A 17,671-nucleotide genomic window follows, 5' to 3' on the forward strand; every position below is an offset into this window, starting at 1 on the left:
AAATAGATTGATTGTGCGTGGCAATGAGCTAATGACGGAGTTAGGGAAGTGGTGCAGACTGAAAAATGAACCTTCTACAAAAAAGAAAAATCTGGATGTCACATTCCTTCCTTCTCTAACTTTTCTACTAATGGATGAGATCAACAACAATCAGTGTGAAGTGAAAGGCAGGGTCTGAGTCAGCAGACGATCAAGGAATCGGGCACAGGCCGGATCTTATGGCACTGCAGTCCATAAGCATTAGTATATGTGTATTATTATTATTATTATTATTATTTTATTATTATTATTATTTGAAGTAGTTTGTATTGGCTGTTATAAGATACATTGTTCATCACAAGGTGTGACTTTGAATATATATATATATATATATATATATATATATATATATATATAGACACACACACACGAAATTCTCAAAAGCAGAAGAGAGACACACTGGAGGCATGTATGTTGCAATATCCATAAGTGACCACAATGTATTGGCAGTAAGCACTATTTTACTCAAGGGCATGCTGGATCAATGAATCCCATCGATCTACTGGTAGTAACCGCCCCTTAGTCTCCCATTTACAAAAGCGCTGATGATTGAGGATTGATGGCTCTACATGGTAGGCGTTTTGGTCCGGCTGCTCTTTGTGGATGGATTCGGAGGCAGACATGTGTTTCCTGTTGGATGCTGAGTTTTAAGATGGTAGCGGAGATTTGTGATGTTTCCATCTTTAGTCCCAAATGAGTTATCGCACTGCTTACAAATCACTTTGCTAAAGTTCTCTGGCTCTCCTCTGTTGATTGGTTCATAACCAAAGAATCGCCAAATAGTCGAATTTACATTATTTTTCCTAACGAGAGCGGACGTCTTTCTTTCTGGTGTTAGGGCTACATGGGTAATAACTAGGGCTGTACCAAATAGTTCAAACTTCATTCATAACGTTGACATAACATGACACCTTTCTTGCAAGCACACAGAGGGAGCGATGCAGCGCTGTGTCCTCGTCTCTGTAATTCTGTCAGTCCTCAGTCCAAAAGATAGAATTCACAACATGTTTTTATCTAACCAAATATTCTGCCTCAATCCGTATTTGTTGGTGTTTAGCCTTTCACTGCTATCATAAACTCTCTATGCATGTACCTACTTTTAAGTCGGCGGTCTAGCAGCAATCTAGCAGCACCATAAATTACATTTATATAACCACAATGACACAAAATCAGACTTAGGCTTGCATGTTACTTTTTCTTTTAATATGCTACAACAATGTGATAAAGCCCAGAGAAAAAAAAGAGAGAGACTGAATGAAATGCAAAATTAATTTCAGGAATGGCATAATTGAATATAATTCTGTGGACACTTGAGGAGCGTTATTGTAGGGAACCAATACGGTGAACGCTAATATTCGACAAAATCCTGCCTCGTTGCTGTTGTCTTTGCCTCAGTCTGACTTATTTTCTTAGCAAGTAGTATTAACAGATGCCTGTGGGAGGAGGTTGAAGAAACTCTGATGCAGCAGCAGGTGAAAACCATTGGTTCCACCTCATGAGGTCTTCTAGGAAACCCTGCTGTTCCCACTGGACACACATGCCCACTAAAAGTTGCTTTGCTTACAGTTGCACTCAACTATGCATTGTAATGTTGTCGGGGAAAGAATCTTTCTGGATTTAGATTTTTTTCTGGCCAGGCACATTCATTTATCTGGAATAGAGATTCCTGCTGGCCCTCCCTAACAGTTATAGACTACATTTCTCTTTCTAGAAGCAAGTTGTACGTATCACATAAATGGCTACAGTTTTAATGGGAGAGGATCCGACTTTATTTTTCCCCTCGACCACTTAAAAAAAAGAAATCTTGTTTTGTGAAGATCCTTTTGTAGGTTTCTGTACCAGCTGCTCCACGCCCCCTTGCATGTGCTCTGCTTCTGGGTTTGTGAGCTTAAAGACATAAAGATGAGGCGAGGAGCAGCCATAATAAAGACGTCACACTGACTGACAGCTTGTAACTATTGGCTACAGTGCTGAGGTCCTGTATGCCTGGAATTTGTGCGCTGCCCATATTTCACCTCCAAGAATTCGGGTGGAATGGCAGATGCAGCCAGAAAAGGCCATGTTCACCAGTGAACTCAAACACCTGCAGACATGAAAAGACATAACCTCCATTCCTTCTGCTTTAGAATATAGATAGATATAAGCCTGAAACATGTTGCTAACACTTCCGGTAGATAGCAGTAGCAGCCATAAAAGAACCAGGGGCTGAAAGGGAGCCGGGAGCAGCCAGAAACAAGCATCTACCTTGGTTTCTGGAACAAAAGAAACAAACATAGATTTATATTTATTTATTTTTTGCTCATTCTGTTGTTCTCTGTCGGCCCACTTGTATTTGCAAAAATAATACCACTTTGAAAGTGGTATTATTATTGCTTTGATTCCCAAAGCAAATCATATTTTAATTGATGAGACAACTTTCAAATTCATACCACTTTAGGCTAGCACGATAATATGAAAACAAATTAAAAAAAATTAACCCACATTCTTGCATCATACCACATGAATTCCTATACAAAGAAAACGCATAGCAGAACTTCCTCCACGTGACATTTACTACATGTGCCGTGAAATGTCTCTGGCTCTGTGGCGATAATGAGCGGAGAGTGTCCCCAGCTGACCTCCATTTAAACCTTGTGTTTAAACAGCACGGGCCTGTTCCAAGTGTTTATTGGAGGCCTGTTAGAAACATGATGCCCTGTGAATCACACTGTTACTGCTGCTGAGGTTAATGTACCTCGGAACATCTAGCTAAGCTAACTTATTATCAACATCTATCTCTGCCTTTTCTTTTGTTGCAACATTGGCCTTGAGACTTATTATTCTCTGAGGAATTACATTTCAAGATTTCTTTTGTCAAATGTTGTCTGGCACATTTCTTTAAGGTTAAAAACGGTCCAGAGAAGTGTATTAAAGAACATATTGATACATTTGGATACACAAAGTGTCCATGTTGTAGCACGTCTTCTGACACGCTTGTCAGGTATTTCTCATATGTACTGAGTTAAAGGTATTAAAGAGTTCACAATAATGGATTTTATTACTTGTTTGCAGAAATGCGGCTCCACTTATTTCATCCTTATTCTATTTTAGGCCTTTTGTTAGACATCCCACTTATCGCATGCCACATAAAAGTCCTGATTTTGACTTAACTGTCAGAATATGAATATAGGAGTACTTTAAAGTTCATATTCAAACATTAGAGCTGTTTTCATGATTCGTCTCTTCTTGACAAACTGTCAACTATCCCTGTTTCACATTTACAGACATATTAATGTCATACACCTAGGCTCTGTTTGGGGGATTGTTAACATCCCTCTCAGTACGCTGCTTTAGCCTTAAGAGTCTTTGTATAAATATATACCCACAAGCATACTTATCGGGCACAGTGCAGTGGCTTTCTGCCTAACTGGTCTCATGATGTCATTCGAATGGGAGCGCTGGTAGTCTGGACCTATTTCATGCCTAGGTCCAGCCTCTAATTGTGTGCAGCGTTCCAGCGAGGCACTAATCACAGAGAGGCGGGCCCAGCAGCCCCACGGTTGACACTAATTGCTCTTGCTCCGACTTGAAGGCCTTGTTCATAAAGTATTTACCCGGCCGTCTGTTGACAGTTTACTGCCCCCCACCCCCCCTTTCTGAACCCTACCGGAACACATACACACTCCTCTACAATAACGCCCAAATATGGTTTTATTACCTCACAATACTGCATGTTTCCTGGTGTAAGTTATTTTAAAGAAAGGTTCATAACGTCACGTGTAAAAAAAAAAAAAAAAAAAAGAAGATCCCTAACAACCGGCAGAAATTCTAACTTTTTAAGAAAAATATTAAATGAGAAAGAATTGATTCAGGTTGACATTTCCTGCACACAAATAATGTGTCTTACCTATAAATGATATACTATAGTATTTTTGCCCATACACACATCTCTCACTGGCCCCTACACTCATGTCACACTGTGTAAATGGCTCTAATAATATCTCTATTACAATTTGTGTCTAACCAGTACAATATCATATGTGTGGCTTATCAGATCGTGAGGTGAAGGCCTGGTTAATCATAGCATTAAGATGAAAATGTCTCACTTTTTTTTTTTTTAACCATATCACTGCCACCTCCATTTTTTCCCTCTGTGCCAGTATCCCATAAACTTCTTTAAAACAAAATATGTTGTACCAATTTGGTAACACTGTAGGGCTGGGTAGGACGATAACAATTATATATTGATGAGATTTATTTTTGATTGTTGTTTTTTAATCCTTTACCTACAAAAACACAAGACAAACAGCCAATGCGACTTAATAAATAATGTTTATTATAACCATAATTAACCGTCTGGTTTCTTAAGAATTATGGCCTAATAAGAATGATGAACTGAAATGAGCATATATATTTTTTTTAATAATAATGTTTTTATTAAGGCTGTAGCCATTCAGAAAGGTTTGAACCCCTCTGCCTTTAGATACGGTCACACAACACCTTGTACACATCAGGTCATGTCAAGCACACTTGGTGCTCTCAATGAGCCATCGCTGTAAATCTCCCAGTGAAATCCCACGACACCAAAAAAAGCTCGCCACATTTCTCTTTTGGTCGTCAACTTTCATCCAGCAAAGCCCCCAAAAAAGTCAGTGTGTAGGTCACACACACACACACACACACACACACACACACACACACACACACACACACACACACACACACACACACACACACACACACACACACACACACACACACACACACTCAGTCCCCATCTGCTTCTCCGTTTCTCTCCTCTGTCAGCACAGTGCTGAGTGAGCGGCACGAGGTCTGTGTTTACCTTATTAATTAGCCCGGTGATCCCGAAACACTCTCCCTCTGGTAAATAGAATAACACTGAGAGGTTAGTCCGGGGGAGAGGGAGAGGGAAAAAAAGAGAGGAGAGAGAGAGTGAACTACTGAATCTAGAGCCTCTGTGATCATCAGTCAACTCTACCTCTGTGGCGTTTTATTTTACCATTTCAATTATTTCAGCGTGCACAGGTCTGATGGTGTGGTGTCCCTTTGTCTTGTGGACAGATTGAACCCAAAATAAAAGTCCCAGGGACTAACATTCTCAACTTTCCAGATCTTTAATTCATCTCCTTACATCGATTTGAAAAGGTCACCCGGGTTTTATTGGGGGGGTGGTTAAATTATTGCTGTTGACTCGCTGGAATTCTCGACCTATTCATCTTTGCCGTTTTAAAAGCCCGGGGCCAAATGGCCTGCTCAGGTATGCTGCACGTCTTTCCAATCGGCCCAAAATGGATTCAGATTGGAGCGCCGCAGACCCAAAATTCAAAACAGACCTTCAGCAGACAAATAGATATGCACTGAAAGCGCTTACGTGAATCCATTCCAACTATTTCCAATAACTCGTCTCCTCCATTTTTGGGCCATATCTGTGTCCTGAGGTCTGCAGTCGGAGGCCATACATGGAAAGACAAGAGCACGGTGAAAAGAATAACATAAGGAATACAGAATTTTCCCTTGGCGGCTAGTTCAAAGAAGGGCGGGGAAATGTGGTTGTCATTAGGCATTGTTGGTTTAAACCAGGTTGAAGGTCAAACCTAGGGAAGTAGTCAGTTATATTATTATAATAAGGAATAATTCAATATTTGAGAGCATGAACAAGTCTCCTAGAGTATAAAAAAAAGTTTTCATATATATCACATTTGTATCTCCAGAAGTGCCTGGAGATAGAAAGTGTGTCTGTGTGCATTTGCATTCGGAGACGGTGCTCTAAACTAATACCACTTTACATCTGGCTGTCATATTAATGTGTCCAGTGAAATGTTAAAGGGATTTAAGGCCTCTCCACAACCAGCCCCCCTGTGGAGTAAAATTCCTCACCAATAGCTCAAGTTAATTTGTGCCTCCCATTACCACTAATTAGAACATTCCGCAGATTTTACTTTGACGGCAAAAACAAGCAAAACAATACAACAACAAACTCTTTTGGCCCTCTGGCCTGGTCGCTCAAATCTCATACAGGACCAATGTCCTGAGTGCTAGGGACCCCAGGACTCACTTCCTGTTCGTTTGTGCCGTTTTGGGGGTAAATTAGGGCCACTTTTCCTTCAGTGGGCAAGTGAATCTGTGATGCACTGAGAAGTGTACATGAAATAGTTTTAGCTTTTAGTCAAGGCTGTTAAAGCAGACCATTTATCAGTACAAATGTCTTTTCTGGCAGAATATAAACCAAGGATTAGTGGTCTTGGTGGTTATTAATGCCCTCACAGTGAAGTGAAGACTCCCCTACTCAGCCTCGTCAACTTCAAGATCACATTTTGTAGAAAGTGAGATTTCTTTTTTTTGATAAGAAAGCAGGTCTATGTGCTGTATAAATACTGTGAAAGTATTAAAACGCTCAACCCACGTGCAAATGGACACAGCCCGTATTAAGACACTGTCTTTCAAATGAACCGTCAGGATTTCAGTAAGGTTGTGATGTCACAACTATTCAGTCAGTGGTAGGAGTGCCAATAAACTCCCCGTAGTTGACATAAACAGTGAGTCCCCGGCAGTGACGCTGTGAAGACTGCAATAAACATGTTCTAGTAGAACCCCAAAATACAAGTATGAACCTGAAAAATTAGCATGATATGTCCCCTTTAAAAATACCTTTATTAAGCATCAAAGTACTCTTACTACTACATGTTTGTTGAAAAGTCAGGCAGCCCCGCCTGTCTAATTTGCATGTTGAGCTTTCTCCAGATCTGAGGACATCACAGTATGGGCTGGCCCTCTGCATTCTGTCCACATACACTAGTTCCCTTATCCCCCTGACCCCTTGAGCCCAGGTTACATTAATCTCCTGCAAACCCCGCTGTGATCCGGTGGCCGTATCTGATTCTCCCCCCTTCCTCCTCTTCCCCTCCACCCGGGGCGTTTGCTGCTCGTAGAATACCGGACGCTTCCCCACCGCTCCCAGGAGGAGCTGACGGAAAGGCCAGATAGATCTTGAGCAGCTGAAGGCATCACACTGTGTGTAATGGTCAAACCCCCCTCCCACCCGTCCCCAGGCAGAATATTAACGTCTCTGTCAATCCATAGCATACACCTTGTCCTCTGTTGTCTGTGTGTGGCACATGTGTATCAGAAACACCAGTACTGTAAGCATGTCTGTCACATCTGAAAGGGATTTGAAAAAAAGGAGCAAAGAGTATTATGAGAAGTTGCCTGGGTAGTGGTTTTGACAGCCCCGTCAGTTTGAATGTTTTCAGTGGTCCAGTGACCCCAAGAGTCTGCTGCTAGAGAAAGAAAAGACAGCGTAGGATTATGAAGACAAGATGTCCACTTTTGCTCTAAAGTCCCCGCCAATGTGTTTTTTATCGCCTGTTGCTTTGACTTCAAAACGTTGATTCATCTCCCTCTTTTTGTTTTTCAGCCCTCCGAGACCCTTTCGATTCCCCAAAAGGTGAGACCTGCCAAAAACTTTTCTCTCTCTCCTGTGTTGACGTTCTGGACCAAAGCTCTCTCTCCTCCCTTTTTGAGTTTTTATTTGTGTCACCCATCCATCACTGCCCCCGCGGAGCCACCATTCCTCAGTAGTGAGTCATGAGAGTTATCGACGGGAGTCACGCGTCTCTCTCTGTACCTGGCCTCTGTTAACCAGCAGCCCGGATCTCCTCATCTCTCTGTTGCACTGCGGTGAACTCAAACCTGATCCAGGACACTGTTTTAATAAGGGATTCTGCTTTTTCAGAGCTTTCAGGAAGGTTCAGGCGCAAACAAATATTAAGGATGGTGACTCGGTAGACGCAGCAAAATCTGAGACAGCTGCTAACACTGTTTCTCTGGTTCAAGTCCCGGTTCACACTGACTTATTGCTGTCACACAACAGCTTTTGACCCATTTACCACATAGTTTAAATTACAGATCATCGATTTCACGATCAGCAGATTGAGTTATTAGTAGTTTAGTTTTAGAATCATGCTTAAATCCGCTGCTATCGTGAAATATGGTGGTTGGTCCATTTGCTTTCACACCAAAATCGAAAATGTGCCAGTCAGCTTTCACACCAGCCAATGTGCTACTATGATGCATTAAGTTTGCTGGTCGGGTCGGGTTCAGGTCGTCGAGCAACGCATATTTCTGCATGTTGGGCTGTGTGGATTGGTTCTCATAAGGGGTCAGATGGGTGACATCACCAATGAGCAGGAGGTCTGGGAATAACGGGGCTGCATTCTAAATCATCCAACCTTTGTTTTCCATCAGACTGTGATAAAGTTTTGACTCCAATTACAAAATGGTTGGTTTGGCTGGACTATATTTAATTAAATGTTCAATATAATCTGATGACACTGATTTACACAGGACCAAGATTCAATTAGAGAGAAACCATTTTGACTAAAGTTGATTAAAATGTAAGGATTTTCCGTTGTCTAGAAATTGGATTGAAACGTTTAAGTTGTCAAAAATAAAGAAGGATAAAATAATGTCCAAAATAACCCTAAACCGGAAAACATTTTCATCCAAAGACTCAGACTAAAGCTATAAAAGCTGCCAAAATGAACACTTATCCTGTGAACCTCATCACTGTGTTCACTAACTTAAATTCCTTCTTGTTTCCAGCTATGCTGAGCTGATAGCTGATTGGCCAGTGGTGGTGCTGGGGGTGTGCACAGTGCTCATCGTGGTGTGTGCCCTAGTGGGCATCCTCGTGCCCGACCTGCCCGACTTCTCCGACCCACTGCTGGTGAGTACACACCCACAACGCTCTCCTCTCTGGATGCTCTCCTGCAACACAAATATACAGAATGCTGAGGATGTGGAGCTCAAAAGCACTAGTAACCACTTCAGATACTAGAAGAGAATTCAAATGGAAGGTAATCATTTCTTAATGGGCCCAATACCCTCTAATAAATGTTGTGGAACACAATTTGGCAACAAATAGCCACATATTTTGGACATACAATAAATTAGCTTTAACATTTTGGATCAAGGTGATTGAGGTGCTTAAGAAGTGTTCCACCAGCATTTCACCACTGATCCAAAGGTGGACTATTTGGAGTACATTTATAAAACTTTACAAATGTTGCTCACAGCAGCAATTGGATGAATTGTGATGCATCTAATGACGACTAAAATTATCGATTTGTCATAATTTATACCAAAACTTTGTATCAGCACTGTGAAGACAGTTGCTTTCATTATCAAAACTTGTTTTCTTTCTTCCCCCAAAAGGGTTTTGAGCCGCGGGGAACAGCCATTGGGCAGCGACTGGTCACATGGAACAACATGATTAAGAACACTGGCTACAAAGCCACGCTGGCCAACTACCCCTTCAAATACGCTGATGAGCAGGCCAAAAAGTAACGTCTCACACATCTCTTACACCAATCACACATGCTACTTTCACCCACTTTTTTTTAACCAAGATGATGTTATACAAAATGTCAAGGACTGATGTAACTTGCAATGCAATACAATTCAGTTCCTTCAAAGCATTCATTTAATTTTGGCCTATATTTTTTTATAAAATATATTTCAACATCCTCAAACTGTACTTTGCATCTCTCTCCTCTGTCTGTATTTATACATGTATTCACTAAACTAAGTTTTATGAACTGTCTGAACCCCACCAACCCCCACCCCCTTTTACTGGGGGGGCAATTAAACTATCACAAACGGGTGGATGGAGGTCAGAGGAGTTGAAGGATACTGTTGACAGTCACGCTGAAAGGTCTGATCCGCTCTTGAAAGAAAAGGGGAGCAAACTAGAAGATCTGTCCATCCACAAGGTCGTCCACTGTGCTCTGCCAGTGGGAGGCTGTCCACTGATCAAGAGCAGGTCTTTGCATGTCTGTCTGTCTCTCTGCCTGCTTTTTTTTTGTCTGTGCACGCTTCAAGTCAAGGATTTGTTTTTCCTGCTTCTATCAATATAAGCAGAACCAGTTCTGATGCCTTCATATTTTAGTTATATTTGCTTTAACTAAGCCTGCATTTAGGAATCTCCCAAACTGCAGTCACTTTTTATTCCTAATCAAAACTAAGGTACAACAAAAGACAGTGTTTGGTCATTTCCTGAAGTAGCGTGGGATCATGGGAATTGTTGTCTTCATTGCAGTCAGCTTCTCCCGTTTAGGATTCCTTCAGTGTTCATCGTTCAGGTTTTTTTTTACCGCAGAGGTCTCCTCCTTTTCAAAAACAAAGGGACCCTGTGATTAAATCCTGTAAAAACACAGAATAAAGCAGTGTCGTGTAAAGTATCGATGTTTTCTGACACGCCGGAAGTCCCGGATTGGAAAAAAAAGCTTCATCTCCACTCTGCTGATTAGAAAATGAACCCCTTCAGGGCACAGTGTCTTCCTCTCCGTCTCCTGCTGCCTCTGTGGCTCCACGCGTCTGTCCGCGGATGTAATTGTGTGTGCGTACGAGAGGCCTCTGCTGCTGTCAGCGAGCTTCCCTGCCTCGTCCCCCCTCTGTCTCTCTCTGACAGCCACCTGATTACTTTGTCTTCCTGTTCTTTGCCCCCAAAGAAAAACCTCCTCAGACACACTGAAAGAAGGTCTGTCTGAACCTTAATCCTCATTCGCTCCCTGGCATGCAGGCACCTACACTCCTCTGAACTCAGACGCTGTATCATTCCTGCAAAAAGAACCCAGAAACACAATGCTAACCTGTACGCCAAAGACTTGTCTGCACCCCCCCTCCGGGGCCCCCTGTTGAATCAGAGCCACTATTATGATTATTATAATGACGCCAGTATGCGAGTACTGCAGTGCGTCATTCATCTGATTTTTGGGGGGTGGGGACCAGCTATTACTGCTGCTTATTTCATTACTAAGCATCAGATCTGCTTCCTTCAATTTGGATCACGTTGACCTTGCAGCCTCGGACACAGCAGCATCTCGCCCCACCGTTTATAGAATCATGCAAACAGTCTAGTCGCCCTTTGCTCCAACTCAAATTGCACTGGTTAACAATGGTGCCGTTAGGCTCTGCATGGGACCAGAGGTATCATCATAACTGCAGTTTAAAGCGTCTATTTTTTCGACAATAGGTTGTTGCCCAATAAAAAGGCCCCGAATAACTGTCTCTCTGGGCGCACAGTAGCAGCTATGGGTCAAGAAGCACATAGCTGTGTTATAACTAGCGGCCCCCTACTGGCCGGTTAAGAGTAGCAAGTTAGCAGTCAGTGGAATTATAAAACGGGCAATGACAGGTGTTTGAGAAAGTGTGAGTCACAGCAACCATGAGTGGTCCTAAAGCAAGCAGCCATAAATGGCCATCCAAATTGTGACACAGTTGGCTGCAGCAGAATGTGAGATTAGCCGCGGACAGACACAGAGGTGCACACTCACTCACTCACTCACTCACTCATGGTCGCACCTGTATATGCGCGGGATTGCATGGGCACAAGGAGATATTAATAATTATTATGACAATTTCACACAAAGGTGTGACAGGATAAAATGAAGTGATGACATTCTGGACGGACATGAATGTAAACTGCAAAATGACAGTGAGGCAGTGATTCTAGTTTCAAGCATCAAATGAAATTGCCTTGTTTTTTGTTGTGTTTTCAAAGTTGCCATTTTGTCTGATTTGAATATAAAAAAACATCTAGGTAATGTGGGCGGTTCGAATCTTTTTATTTATTTTAATTTTTTATTCTCTTGTAGTCACCAAGAGCCCAGGTGGCCCGAGGACCACTTTGATCGAGACAAACGTCAAGCAGAGTGGGACTTCAGTAAAGAGTTCTTCTGTGATGTGCCAGGTAAGAATACGGAAATCCCACCGAAATAATTGAGACCAGATGATGAAGAACCCCAAGAAGCTCTCTGAAAGTCCGACACAGCCCCCAAAAGGATTCTGGGTGAACTCAAATGACCCTCAGTACAAAACATATATACATTTTAAACTCTGGTATAATGAGAAAAACATGCAGGTAATAGAAGTTACTCTTAAATAGGGATGTATTTTGGTAGAATTACATAAAAAGTCTGAAGAAGAGAGATTGGTTTACTAAAATATGGACTTTTTTACCAAAATAGGCTCAATGTATAGCTGCATACCTGTTTGTAACAGTTTTTTTCAGTCACATGGTAGAATTGTCTTATATGTCCTAACTTTTATTAACTCAGGAAAGATGTTTTTACCATTTGCGTAATAAAGGTATTTTCCTTATGCAGGTGACAGTTACTCTAGACTGGTGTTCACATCAGCTGAGGGGAAGAACCTGTGGAGTATTCAGGCCATCAAATCCATGTGCAATCTGGACAACTCAAGGGTGCGTATATAAAACAGCACAATCCTCCAGACTGTTAATCATACAGGATCTCTTTTTATCCGTGTATTCACTATCTGTCTCCGTTCCCAGGTGCGTTCCCACCGCGACTACTGGAGTCTCTGTCAGCGCACCAATGACGCCTCCTGCTGTCCCAGCTGGACGCTCGGCAACTACGTCGCGGCCCTCACCAACAGGTCGTCCTGCCAGAAGATCACGGAACGAGACGTATCGCACACGCTGAAGCTCCTGCGCTCGTGCGCCAAGTACTACCACAACGGCACTCTTGCACCCGATTGCTGGGACATGGCCCTGCGACGGAAAGACCAGCTGAAGTGCGCCAGCGTGCCCCGGAAGTGCACCAAGTACAACGCCGTCTACCAAATACTTCACTTCCTGGTGGACAAAGACTTCCTCAGTCCCAAGAGCCTGGAGTACCCTCCACCCATGCTCAAACACAGCATGCTCTTCTCGCCCACAGAGAAAGGGGAGTCGATGATGAACATATATTTGGACAATTTCGAGAACTGGAACTCCTCAGATGGCATCACCACAGTCACAGGGATCGAGTTCGGCATCAAACACGACCTCTTCCAGGACTACCTCCTCACGGACACAGTGTACCCTGCCATAGCCATAGTGATCGTCCTGCTGGTCATGTGTGTGTACACGCGCTCTGTTTTCATCACCCTGATGACGATAATAGCCATCATCAGCTCTCTGATAGTGTCGTACTTTCTTTACCGATTGGTCTTCAACTTTGAGTTCTTCCCCTTCATGAACCTCACAGCACTCATCATCCTGGTCGGCATCGGCGCGGATGACGCCTTTGTGCTCTGCGACGTGTGGAACTACACCAAATTGGACAAGCCACACGCTGAGCTGGCCGACACGGTCGGTGTGACGCTACAACACGCCGCACTGTCCATGTTCGTCACCAGCTTCACCACCTCTGCCGCATTTTATGCCAATTACGTCAGCAACATCACCGCCATACGCTGTTTTGGTGTCTATGCGGGCACCGCCATATTGGTGAACTATATTCTCATGGTCACGTGGCTGCCAGCTGTGGTGGTGCTACACGAACGCTACCTGCCCAGCATGTTCCCCTGCACCAAGCCTCCGCACCAGCAAAGGGGTTACTGCACCCGGACGTTCTGGGCAGGTCTTTGTCAGAAGGCCAACAATTGCCTGTGCACCGTCTCTGAGGCGTCCCGGATCTTCTTCGAGAAGGTGCTGCCCTGCATCGTCATCAAACTGCGCTACCTCTGGCTCTTCTGGTTCCTGGCCATCACGGTGGGCGGGGCCTACGTGGTTTGCGTCAACCCAAAGATGAAGCTCCCATCTCTGGAGCTGGCGGAGTTTCAGGTGTTCCGATCCTCGCACCCATTCGAGCGCTACGACGCAGAGTACAAGAAGCTCTTTATGTTTGAGAGGGTTCATCACGGCGAGGACCTCCACATGCCCATCACCATCATCTGGGGCGTGATGCCCGTTGATAACGGCGACCCCCTGAATCCCAAGAACAAGGGAAAGCTGATGCTGGACAGCGGCTTCAACATTGCCAGTCCAGCCTCTCAGCTGTGGATCCTCAACTTCTGCCAGAAGCTTAGAAATCAGAGCTTTATCTATCAGTCGGAGGAGCAGGACTTCACCAGCTGCTTCATCGAGACGTTCAAACAGGTCAGTACTAAATGTGCCCTGAGTATATACATGTATTTAAGTATAAGTAGACATTGAAGGACGTCTTACTGACACTACCCAGTATAATCGGTGCGGTCTTTCTAAAAAAAAAAAAAAAAAAAAAAAAAGTATAATCAACTTCAACCATCCACTTACTTCAACAGTGGATGGAGAACCAGGACTGCGAGGAGGCCTCCGTCTACCCCTGCTGCAGTCAGTCCACCTTCCCCTACAAGCAGGAAGTCTTTGAGTTGTGCATCAAGAGAGCCATCATGGAGCTGGATCGGAGTACCAACTACCATCTAGACAGCAAAACCCCCGGGCCTCGATTCGACATCAATGACACCATCAGAGCCATAGTGTTGGAGTTTAAGAGCACCTACCTCTTCACCTTGGCCTATGAGAAGATGTACCAGTTCTATCTTGAGGTTGTACTAACTTGGTGTTTATTTGGTGTCACTTTACATACAGGATAGGTTTTGTATCTGCTTTGCTTTTCATGACATTAATGATCGCGGTTCTGTTGCAGGTGGATGCCTGGATCGCTGAGGAGCTCCGATACGCCCCAGCAGGCCTCAGCCACGGCTGGTTTATCAGCAACCTGGAGTTCTATGACCTCCAGGACAGCCTGTCGGACGGCACTCTGGTTGCCATGGCGCTGTCGGTGGCTGTGGCCTTCAGCGTTATGCTGCTGACCACCTGGAATGTCATCATCAGCCTGTACGCCATCCTGTCGATCGCTGGCACCATCTTTGTCACGGTCGGCTCTCTGGTGCTACTTGGCTGGGAGCTGAACGTCCTGGAGTCCGTCACCATATCTGTTGCGGTGGGGCTCTCCGTGGACTTCGCCGTCCACTACGGCGTCGCCTACCGTCTAGCCCCTGAGCCCGACCGCGAGGGAAAGGTGATTTTCTCCCTCAGCCGCATGGGCTCGGCCATCGCCATGGCGGCCCTGACCACCTTTGTTGCCGGGGCCATGATGATGCCCTCGACCGTCTTGGCCTACACCCAGCTGGGCACGTTCATGATGCTGATCATGTGCATCAGCTGGGCCTTTGCCACCTTCTTCTTTCAGTGCATGTGTCGCTGCTTGGGACCCCAGGGGACCTGCGGCCAGATCCCCCTGCCCAAAAAGATGCAGTGTCAGGTGTTCTCAGAGGTCACGTCCATGAGCCCCGCCCCTCAGGGGAAAGGCTCTGGCCTGGGGAAGTACCAGCTGGACAGCAGGGGCGGGGAGGTGGAGCATTATGAGTTGGAGCCCCTGGCCTCCGGTCAGAAGACTGAAGATGCACCCAGAGATGAGCAGGATGTGTGTGCTCAGCTCTACAATGGAATCCCTCCTCAGCACCACAACGCCCCTTACTCCCACATCGATCACAAGAGCAAACCTGAGACCGAGGGCAGCGGCCCTGAGAACGGCCTTGTGGTCGCACCGAGCACACCGTCCAGGTGCCAGTACTCTCAAAACGCTAACTGCACCTGCGGGGACCCCTCTCCTCCTCACCACCCGTCTCAGCAGTGGACCCCCACTCCTGTGCTCAGCCTCCCCAAGTCTCTCCCTCCTGCCCCCTCACCCCTCAGCTCCTCCCGCTCTCAGGAAACAACCCGGGCAAACAAAACCCACCTCCGTTCCCTACAAACCTGGACCCGGTATACACACACACAGAGTGCCGTATGCACTATGTCCACTGCCCCCCCGCCCATTTCCACCACTGCTCCCAGGGGAGAGTTGCGGCCCCCAGGCAAGGACCCTCCCACAGCTGCCATCTCAGGAAGTATTGCATCCACACTGCAACCCTGCAGGCTGGTTTAGCCAGAGAGCAGAGGCCCACCACCACAGCTTTGAACCAGGACACAGACCCAGCTCTTGGCTCAGGGCCTGCGGGACACCAGGAGGACCAGAGACAAGAAACGGGGCCCTCGAGCCTCGACAGTAGCCAAAATATCAGCACCCCAGCCCTGACGCAAGCTCAGACTCAGTGCCCCTCTCTCCCTTCATTGGGCTCACCACACACAAGAGGACATGAAAGACAAACAACAAGGGACAGCAACCATTGTTGCAGCGAGAACCACGTGTCCACCACAACCACAGATCCGACCCCACAAACGGACGCTTGTTGTAGAATCCCTGGCAACCAGGAGAAGCTCCAAAGTATTCCCGTCACACGGGAGGAAAGCGTCAAAAAGTGCAAGCGGAACACCAAAAGACAGCGGGCGTCCGCCGCCTCTCCAAAGAAACTCTACTGTTTTAACAGGACGTTGAAAGTGAAGTGCAATTCAGCCTCAGAGTTCAATGTGCCAAGAACTGAAACCAGCGTGCCTCCTATTGCGATACCCACCAATCCCTCTTCTGAAAGCTTATGTTGATCACAAATTGCTATTTTAATTAAAACTCAATCCAGAACAAATGGCAAAAAAAAGGAATAACACATACAATGTCTGTCTGTGCAATCAAACAAGGTTTATGACGCGTTTGCTGACCAAGTGCCTCAATGTGTTCCACAAAACAGCACCGACCCACTAAATATAATCTGTTTACATGTGACTTTTTTTCTACTCACCAGGTCTTCACGTGCCACATTATGTGCTTTCATTTTACACTATTGTTAAAGCTATATAATTATGGGAAATGACCAGTCTTTTCCCAAAAGCACCGCCATGGAATTTAGCTAACTACAGTGTTAAATATACTCATAGAGCAGCCATTTGCACTGACATTAAGCGGTATAGTATATATTGTGATATTGTGCGTAACTGTCAGTACTAGTCGTCAGAAACGAAAATGTGCCACATTTTTACAAGCCGGTTGAAAAGTTGTTGCAGGACATATTTTTTTGTATTTGTGGGAGCTGAGTGTTAAATCCTGTGGGCTCTCGTGCCAAGTCGCCATACGCCTCGGATAAAAGATGTACTGTATGATTAAAATGTCTTTATTTTATCACTGTTTGTCTCCCATTGTCCCCTCGTCCTGTCTCGTGCACACACACGCACACGCACACACACTTGGACCATAGAATGAGATGAGGTACTGTTCACAGAAGAGACTGCATCTTTAATCACAACAGTCTACACCTGTTTCTTTGTGTCATAACTGCTGGCGCCTTCAGTGCTATCGGTGACATCTGGCCTGAGGTCAGTGACTGGGTTTAAACTTCCTGCTCTTTATGTTCATGTAGACTTGATTTACACCAGGCTAAGGCTTCCATTTAACTGTTGGTTGGATACAGATTTCATCTGCTCAAAGTCCACCTGCAGCATTTCTACGCAGGAACTGTTTAAGTTTGGGAATGCCTTGAAACAATATAACCGTAATCATTGTGGGAGCTGCGTTAATAGATGTGTAAATTCATTACATCAGCTGAGAGACGTTCTCTGAACTGTTCGGCCTGCTGAGGCAGACTGCTTTAATTACAGGGAGACAACGCTCTGGCATCAAAAACACTCAGAAAACCACCGGCAGCCGTCAGCACTGGTTCAACTAATATATATATAACTATATATATATATATATATATTTTTTTTTATATATATATATTTTTTATATATTTTATATATATATATTTTTTTATATTTATATTTATATATATATATATATATATATATATTATGAATGAGTTACTCTTTTTGTAATATTTCCAGGGCAACATTGGAACAAAATCTGTTCGCCTGTTTTCTCTTTGAAACGATGAA

The 17,671-nt window shown here is 44.5% G+C and overlaps 1 protein-coding gene across 1 annotated transcript in view; it reads left to right on the top strand.

The window, feature by feature from the left end:
* disp1 (dispatched homolog 1 (Drosophila)) overlaps positions 1-16,912 on the top strand; it is a 91,353-nt gene extending 74,441 nt beyond the window's left edge. Inside the window, 9 exon segments of the mRNA XM_054618872.1 lie at positions 7,454-7,483; positions 8,641-8,764; positions 9,253-9,380; positions 11,694-11,788; positions 12,204-12,301; positions 12,392-13,981; positions 14,146-14,409; positions 14,511-15,501; positions 15,504-16,912. Coding sequence (XP_054474847.1) covers positions 7,454-7,483; positions 8,641-8,764; positions 9,253-9,380; positions 11,694-11,788; positions 12,204-12,301; positions 12,392-13,981; positions 14,146-14,409; positions 14,511-15,501; positions 15,504-16,348 — 4,165 coding nt within the window. The 3' untranslated portion in view covers positions 16,349-16,912.
* Positions 16,913-17,671: the final 759 nt, after the last annotated feature.

This window comes from Anoplopoma fimbria, chromosome 18 (genome assembly GCF_027596085.1).
Source record: "Anoplopoma fimbria isolate UVic2021 breed Golden Eagle Sablefish chromosome 18, Afim_UVic_2022, whole genome shotgun sequence".
Classification (NCBI taxonomy): domain Eukaryota; kingdom Metazoa; phylum Chordata; class Actinopteri; order Perciformes; family Anoplopomatidae; genus Anoplopoma; species Anoplopoma fimbria.